Source organism: Penaeus vannamei, chromosome 17, assembly GCF_042767895.1.
Source record: "Penaeus vannamei isolate JL-2024 chromosome 17, ASM4276789v1, whole genome shotgun sequence".
In the NCBI taxonomy this organism is placed as follows: domain Eukaryota; kingdom Metazoa; phylum Arthropoda; class Malacostraca; order Decapoda; family Penaeidae; genus Penaeus; species Penaeus vannamei.
Window position 1 is genome coordinate 5515672 of NC_091565.1, and position 9519 is coordinate 5525190.

A 9519-nucleotide genomic window follows, 5' to 3' on the forward strand; every position below is an offset into this window, starting at 1 on the left:
CACGTGATGCATCTTGTACTGAACGCGTGAATCGCACCTAATCATAGACTCAAGCAGATTTCACACAGTGGAAACTTCCAGCCTCTCGCCACAATAACAACGGAACTAACTCGTCATTTGATCTTTTCCTTTATCAATAACATACTAGTAACAACCACAAGGAAAAGAGATCACAGAATCCGCGACACTTTCAATGCGAAGAGCGTATCACATGCGTTCGGACCGTGTTACGAACGCATGCGCTGCCGTCGGTGCGAGCGAGGGGATTAAGGGGCGCTGTCAGACCTGGCTGCGGCTTCGGAGGGGAAGGGTGGCGCTCGTCTTCGCCTCTTCGGCCTCGCGTGAGTGAGCGTTTCGTTGGAGGAAAATCGCTGGGAAAATGGGGCTGAGGAGCTCGGAGGGGAAAAGCGCGTGTGCCTCTCTATGTATACGCACACATAGATACCTATAAAGATATGGACACACGCACATATATGTGTGTGTGAATGTATATACAGTGTTTATATATATGTGAATATATATATTCATATATATGACAATATATATATATATATATGCATATATACCTATATATGACAATACATATATATGCATATATATATTCCTATATATGACAATACATATATATGCATATATATATTCATATATATGACAATACATACATATGCATATATACATTCATACATACATACATATGCATATATACATTCATACATACATACACACATAACCTGAGTTGGCGATTCCGGATTCTACAACATGCCGGTCTCATGGTATAGCCGTGAGTTGGACAATCGGTTCTGATAACTATAACTCATGATCCTGCAAGATGCTAAATACCATCCAGATTTCACTTCCATAAAACAAAACAGGCCTTGAAGACACATAGCTTGGTCCTTCTGAATTGGTACTGGCACCTCCTAATACACTTGTTGACTGAGTCCATGGCTCCTGCTGCCATATCAGTCCGTCTAATGACTTCCTAGTCTGACAGCTCAGATGCATTGAACTGCACTACCAAGGTATGTAAAACTTTGCATGACTCTGCAAGTACGTATTGACGGATCAGGTTCCCCTAACAGGTCCCCCAAATCCTGGATCTTGGTCTTGGTCCAGTCCTCTAGACATAAGGGCTTTTGCCGTGACCTTGATATTGCCCAGTATTGCTCCACAATGACTTTGGATAGTAGGTCTGCCCAATTTTCAGTCTATGTAAGTGCTGAAAATTGCTAGTGTGACACCTTTCTTCACTCCTGAATTGACCGGGAAGAAGCTCGACAGGCCCCCACCACACTTTACCAGTATGTAGGCCTGCTATTAATCCATTACTCCGTATAGCAATTTCCGTCTCTGTATCTCCTATAACAATTTACGATGCTCAAAGCCAAATGCCTTCTTGAGGTCGACGTAGGCTTTAAGCAGCCCATGACCAAATTCACGGCGGTGTTCCACAGTGACTTGAAGCACCAGGATATGGTATGTTGTGGACTTGCCAGGAGTGAATCCAGATGGCTCCGATCTCTGGTGCCTTAGTAGGTGGTCATGGATCCGTTTCAGAAAAAAATGTGGGCAAAAAAACCCTGCCTGATATACTGAGCAGTATAATGCCACGGTAGTAGTTACAGTCCCATCTATCCTCTTTCATTTCCTTTCCAAAGAGGGATGACCACTCTCCTCAGCAAGTCTGTGGGAATGGAATCGGCTAGCAAAATGGCAACCAGCACTATACAAACCCCGTGCAATAGGTTCATCCACAGCTTTCCCACCCTTCAACTTAGAGATCGCCTTCCTAACCTCAGTCAGGGTAGGAGGTTCCTTACTCATGGGTCCAGAATAACTGCCAGAGTACAATCGCTCATCCCAATTTGCACGAGCTACAATATGATCGGAGATGATCCCCATTTTATGTATCCGCTCTTCTTTCCTCTTCTCCCCTCTCCTTTTTCCTTCTCATCTCATTCTTACTCTTCCTTTCTCTTCTTTATCTCTCCTCTTCAGTTTTTTTTCTATTTTCATCCCTCCTCTTTGTGCCTCACTCCATCCACCTCCGTCCATCCACTGAGAGGGCTACAGTCATCAGCGAAGAGTGTTTGGAGTTTATTTTTCTCAGGGTGTGGTAGGCAGGACGAAGGCCATTTACTAAGACCTTCAACCTCCTCACCAAGATTCCTGTTGTACTGCTCCTTGTCCCTTCTCAGTCGTGTCTGAGTCCTGCGCACCGAAGAATGGCATAAACTCTGACTGCCACTCAAGTCGAGCCATCCTTGGACTCCAGTGCCTCCAGCGAGATGAAATTCTGCCTTGAACTCAGGCCAAATGGAAGCTTAATTGGAATCTCAGGAAGCTACGGGGGTTGTCAGGTTTTCGAGTGCTGTGAACTGATCAGAGATAGCTGTGGCGCATTTCTCCTCCCCCAGTCTGTTCAAGTGAAACACTCTGGAATGAACACTGAAGAAACGAGGGATTTTGAAACAGATCCGAAGTGTAACCACAACCAGTCTATGGTCAGTACCACAGTAAAATAGAACCGGTAAACCCTGCAGTTCTGAGGCCGGATTCACTAACGTACTTACGATAGTAAAATCACTGGTAACTAAAGTTATCATAGGAAACATACAAGGGTGGTTTTCACAAACATGCCATCGGAGGTACCATGGTAAAATAGCAAGGGTAAAATCTACATAAACTCTTGCAAAATCATAGGTGGAAATAGGCCTACATTAGACTATAGAATGCTTGAAATGGATTGCCAGTGAACTCAAAGAATTCGTCTCTGACATATTTATTACGAATTCTACAGAAAAAAATCTACATATAAACTTACAGTACCAACGTATAACGAGTATAGCAATTTTTGTCTGTCGGTATTTTGACAACAAACTCCAAAGCACATGGGCAAGAAGAAGCTTGAAATATTTCCTTTAACGATAGATGGCGGTGAATAAAAAATATGTTTGGTCAGGTTTTTTGTTTAACAGTGATGAGAACACACTGTATTGACCATCTCTTTGGCTTGCGGTAAACAATAATATAATAATATAACACTGTATTGGTTCCTCGTCATACGATAAAGAGCCAGGGGTCAATTAGCATCCCACATAATGTATATAATCAAATTAATATGTCATGTTTTATACATATGCTTACATGGTGTTTTAACTATGACGATGATTTAAAAATCTCACTGTGTCTAGTTCTGTATAGATAATACGTGACTGGCCGATGGAATCTAAACTATTATGTATGGCGCTCGCTGTCTGGTGGAATTGCTTTACTAGAGCCCTCTGATGGCTAGCATTAGAATGACTAGATTTACGATCGTAACCTCGTCGATTCAAGTTACCAGCTCTTCGCGAATCCCACTTTACCATTACTAATAAACGCAATGGGAAATGGACGCCGGTAAATGCGCTGCGATCGTATACTAGTGAATCCGGCTCCTGGAGGACGATCCAGCCAGTGCTAACAAGGGTGTGGTTGATCTCCTTGGCCACAGTACCCGTATTCCTGATACCAGGAGCCACACACACACACACACACACACACACACACACACACACACACACACACACACACACACACACACACACACACACACACACACACACACACACACACACACACACACACACATATATATATATATATGTAGATAGATAGACGTGTGTGTGTGTGTGTGTGTGTGTGTGTGTGTGTGTGTGTGTGTGTGTGTGTGTGTGTGTGTGTGTGTGTGTGTGTGTGTGTGTGTGTGTACGTTTCCACCTTTATACGAGAATACGTATATTACCATTATTAAAAAATGATAAAAAATACATGCTTGTCATAGGCATCAGCACGTAAGGATTTATAATCCCGCATCTTGTCCCTTAAAGACAATGACAAGGTTCAGGAAAATGTCCTGATATGGGGTCTAAAAGACAACAATAATCGGTAGTAAAACGTTCACAAAACTATTTTTGTCAATAACACGTATCAATAATGTTCCTAAAACAGGATATCATTTACAGCCTTACCAAAGGAATAAAGCAAAAGTCAAGGAATGGCAAATAATAGTAATATAAAAGAAAAAACAACAACAAACAAACGGCGATCAACAAGGAAGGTTCCGATCGCCTTCGCTTTAGGATCGACTCCTTTGTTTATAGACGAATTAGTCCATCAATATCGGTTGGCAATTGCACTCAAGCTGTTTCAATGGGCAGCGACATCACTCACAGAATAATTATCGCTCGACATACTTCGGAAAATGGAATGCGTCACTTTAGGGGCTAATGGATTACCGTTCACGACAGACGTATATAGCGATATAAAGATTTAAAAAAAAAAAAAAAAACGGCTGAGACTTAAGTATAAAGATATAAAAAAAGCGTCAGAGACAGAGATATAGAAGTAAAAATACAGAAAAAATACAGACAGAAATATATATATATATATATATATATATATATATATATATATATATATATATATATATATATATATATATATATAATATCTCACAACCACATACTTCCTGAATTCCACCACATGATTCACGACACAAGCGCATATCACGAAAAGAAGGGAAAGAAAAGAAATGGGACAATTATGTACCAAAAGCCTGTAGCAAGAGCGTGCTTACAGGATCGTGGGAACCGTAGCGGACTTTGTATCATGCCATATCTTTTAGCACTCTTATCACGCTAGTTTCTCACACACTCGCACTCCCAGCGTTAAACACCTGTTCCATTAAGCTTAAGAGAGAAGGGGCGTGCGGTTTCTCATATCTGATTATACGGCAAGTGTACAAATGAAATGTATGATTTGTACTTTATATTTGTTTTTTTTTTTTTGTTTCCCTATTCCTTCCCTTTCTTTCATTCTCTCATTCTCTGTTTCCTTTCCATATCTCGGTCTCTTGTCTCCCCCCCTCTCTCTCTTTCGCCGTTCCTCTCCTCTATCTCTCTCTCTCTCTCGCTTTTGCTCTTTCTCTTTCTATTCTCTCTCTTTCGCTCTTTCTCTCCTCTCTCTCTCTTTTGCTCTTTCCCCCTTCTCTCTCGTTCGCTCTTTCTCTCCTTTCTTTCTCTTTCCCTCTCATTTCTATCAATTTTTCTCTCCTCTCTCTTTTATGTATAGATATATACAAATAAATACAAACATAATCAAATAACAACAGAATGTAGCATAATGCTGCGTCCGGAACTCCTCGTCCTGCTCGACCAGACAAGTTGGACAAGATATTTTGATCGTTCGGAACCTCTACTTTCTCGTAATGGGCAAATTGTCCATCTCGTCCATCTTGCCCTCCTGCGACCCTGGGCGAGATGACGTCACAATAGATTTTGTATGTAAACATTGACAGTTGCAGGCAACCACAAGATACTGATGAGTAATTTCATGGCCTTTTATTGATGTTATCAAAGGATATTTTTATTTGTCAGTTGCAGGTAAGTTAAATGTGCACGAAAGGCGTTACAAAACCTATGCAGACTGTAAAATAAAGACACCAATATGATAAAAGAATGAATCTTTACTTTCGAGCTACTTGCATTCTGGGCAGCGAGGGTCTTGGAGGTTCCGAACGCGGCCTCCTTGTCCTGCTGGTCCTGACAAGTCGTCTGGGAGTTCCGAACGCAGCATAACCATAAGACCCATTGCTTCACTGGGTTTTACTCATTTGCAGATATGATGGGCGTCCGACAGCGCGTGGACACTGTGGGCGCGCTCCTCCTCGCGATGGGCGCCGCTGCGTGGGCGGGCTCCGTCCTGTACAAGAAGGCCGGGAGCGGCGGCTGTGGCGACGCCTTCACCTCCTGCTCTGCGCGCTCGTTGCTCTCCGCTGCCATGATGTGCACTGCTAGTCAGTAATATACACATATATACAAACATAAATACAAACTCATATACATGCAGCCATAAACACACACACAATTTCTAATATCCTTACCCCTGTCACCCTGTTCCCGCATTGACGACAGTATTCCCAAGACCTATTCTGCTTCCCACAGTCGGACATTCTCCCTGCCTCTCCTCAAAACCTGTTTAACTTCGACAGGTAGTCAGTGTCGCGGCTTCAGCTATGAGAGTCCCCGCTGCGAGATGCACAGCCAGCTCACCCCCCCGGACAACACATCCAGCATTCCGTGTTATTTCCCAGGTAGGTGGAGGCATGGAGGCGGATAAAAGTGTTTTGCTTGCGGTCTCTTGCCATTCATCGTGGTGCTAATGAAGAGACGTTACGGCAGAGGAAGGCGGATGGACGACCTATACCAAATGAGAACAGCGCTGTGAGGCTTTCGGGGCGCTGGGAGAGTGCCTTCTTACTGCATCCCATTTCTTACTACATCCTATTCCTCTGAAGACGGTGGTGACAGGACTCGAGCCTTTTCGTGGAGGATCCCAAACTGAGCGAGCCAAGCCCAAGGGTATCCTGAAACCACCGCCAGAAAGGAAAGCTCCTCCATTTTCACTGAATAGAAGTAAAAGTTAGTCCCACATCTTTGCGGACGTAAGGGACATGTCTGTTGGGGAACATGCGCACTAAAACGGCGGGATAATACAGTAGGGCGACCATTTCCTTTCCGCCCCGACTTTGGCCTGATCATGCTAATGTCAGCATACCAGTCCACAGTAGAGTCAGCTAAAAGTCGTTAAAGCCAGCGCACTGCCACTGAGCTAAGCCACTTCTTCGCCCAATAGCTGGAGATAAAACTGGAGCGAAGATGGCGTAGCAGTACTCGGTGTGGCTTCCGAGGGGCCTGAGGAGGCTGCCAGGAACTTCCTTTGCTTAGCTTGACTGAGAATAAAACAGACGCACACAAGATCAGTCAGTTTTCGAATGAACTGATATGGGAGCCAGGCGAAAATGAAAATGATGAGGATGGTGGATAATGGTGATAATGATAACTATGGCAAAAGTGATAATCATGATATTGATAATGATTTAAAATATTTATTACAATTACTGTTGTTAAAATAACAATTGACATCACTACTATAAAAATAATAATGATAATAGTAATAATTGTAATGACAATGATAAGGATAATTCTGATAAGAATACAAATAATATAAATAAGAGTGACAACAGTATTGGCAACAATAACAGTGGTAGTTGGTAATAGTAGTAATAATAATAATGGGAGTAACAATAAGGATCAAAACAGTAATGATGATAATAATATATACAGTAAAATAATGAACAATAATGATAACAATAATGATGATGGTAAAAAACAAAACAACAATAAAAAGGACTATTCATCAGAGGAATAATGAAAGTAATAACATTAGTAATGATAGTAATATTGATAATAGTGATGCAATAATAATCATCATAATATAATCATAATTATAATTTTCATTATTAGTATAATTATTCAAATTATCTTTATCATTACCATCGTTATAATAAACATTATGATTATCATAATAATAGCAATAATAATGATTATTATTGTTATGATGATTCAGATTATCATTATTACTGTTATCATTATCATGATGCTGATTATCAATAATATTATCATCATCATTATAATTAATATAATCATTATTATGACAATAATTGTCATCACTATATTACTATTTTACTATTATTATCAATAAAGGTATCATTGGAACTAAATTTCCCTGCATTTCGAGTTGTCTGAAATAAAAATAGGACAGAAAAAAATACATTTAATAATTCGAAATGAAATGAAACAAAATGCCAGTACAAAGAATAAGTGGCCGTGTACAATACCGTGAGGTGGGTGATTGCTCTCTCTGTGAAAATACATCAGAAACAATACCAAAAAATAACAAAGAAAACTAAAAACAATGAAATTACCCTTTTGAGAGCATTCACGAGCCACCAAGGTAATTGTTCAGAATACCTTCGCAAGACCAATCACGCCGATAGTGGTATTCTGGATAATCAGCGTTTTGTTCAGTTAATATCCCGGAATTGCAGGGAAGTTTGCCGCCACAAAATAATCTATAAGAGGTTTAACAGCTCCTTATATTCGAGGTAGTCCAAATATCCGTAAACAAAGCGTATGTGCTGCCTCTGTTCTGGCCATTTAGAGATTGTTATTGTCAGTGGGTGCGAAGATGTAACAATTGCTTCTCGAAACTTCATTCATGGGGTTAAACCTGGGCATGGAGGAATCATATTTTGTACCATCCAACGATAATCTCAGCAATAATATTAAGATCAGCATCAATTACGGAATGTGTGGTAGGATATTTTACAATACTTCGTCAAATATCTGGAAAAGGAAAAGTGGCAACTCATCGCCAGGTTCTGGGGTCCTCCGATTCGCTTCGTCTGTTTTTGATTTTATAAATATTGAGATAAATAATAATGTAGTGTTGAAGGTAGTAAATTTCGCTACAAATGTTACAAGATATTGGACATATGAAGTGATTAGAATCTGGAAAGGCTAGATCAGTAGCAACTCGAGGAGGTGTCATGGCGTCTGATTCTATTTTTAGAAAAAAAAAACATGGGGTATATTTTGATGACGTCACAAAAGTTACGGATGCTTTGTGAATATGGTCAATCATTTTGGTCTCTGGAAAAATGGTCCTAATGGTTATATTCCCACTGAACAATCATCAAAACAGACGCCATAACACCTACTCCAGTTGCTACTGATCTAGCCTTTCCCGACCAAGAACTAAAAAAGCGACATACCGAATCGGCAACTCGAGGGTTCGGGTCGAGTTGCCAGTTTCGTCTTTCCTTTGATTGGACTTTAAAATATATTCCTCTCTCCTACAGTGAGCGAGATACCCAACAGCCACGGTGGCGGTTTCCATGGCAACGCTGCGGTAAATATATCTTTTATGTTTCTCTGTTTGGTAAAATGGTGCGACATATTTTAATTTTGGTTAATTTTGGTGTTATCATTTTTTTAAAATTGATTATCATGGCGGTGATGATAATGTAGTAATAATGATAGCAGTAATGACAAATAATATTAACGATTATAATGATAATGAGGATAATAGTAAAATAATAATAATGATAATGATAGTGACAATAATAATGGTAATGATGATAATAATAATAATAATAATAATAATAATAATAATAATAACAAATTATAATCAAAATTTGAACATCTTATGGTTGCCATTAAATGTGAAATGATACACCACTTTCCCATAGCCATAAAAATTGCACAAAGATAAGCCATCGACCATAGCCCCTGAAGCCGAAAAAGCCTAACCAAGCGCGTCTCTCGGTCTCGCAGTCGACCACTTCGACGCCTCCGCAGGCCGCCGTCCAGCCGTCCATCAGCAACACGCACATCAGGCTCGTCGGCATGTACTCCCGCTGCAACAACAACGGCGCTGCGGTCGGCCTGTACAAGGAATTACTTGGAGACTTCTATTTCATCTGCAAAACGTCGCCCAACGATATTCCGCTGAACACGGGCTCCACGGGCGCGACCTGCTCGAGCTCTCCCGCCGACTGCCTGAACACCGAGTGCAGCGCGGGCAGGGTGTTCCACGGGTACGACTGGAACCAGAGGACGGGGCCTTGCTATG

General features: G+C 41.0%; 1 protein-coding gene across 1 annotated transcript in view; it reads left to right on the top strand.

Annotated features, from left to right (window-relative positions):
- The first annotated feature begins 295 nt into the window (after window positions 1–295).
- The window catches only part of LOC113805523 (uncharacterized), a 10169-nt gene continuing 945 nt past the window's right edge, over window positions 296–9519 (top strand). Inside the window, exons 1-5 of the mRNA XM_027356522.2 lie at window positions 296–341; window positions 5663–5839; window positions 6035–6136; window positions 8747–8796; window positions 9222–9519. The exon at window positions 9222–9519 is cut by the window's right edge and continues 945 nt beyond it. Coding sequence (XP_027212323.2) covers window positions 5665–5839; window positions 6035–6136; window positions 8747–8796; window positions 9222–9519 — 625 coding nt within the window. The 5' untranslated portion in view covers window positions 296–341; window positions 5663–5664. The remainder of the gene's footprint in view (window positions 342–5662; window positions 5840–6034; window positions 6137–8746; window positions 8797–9221) is intronic.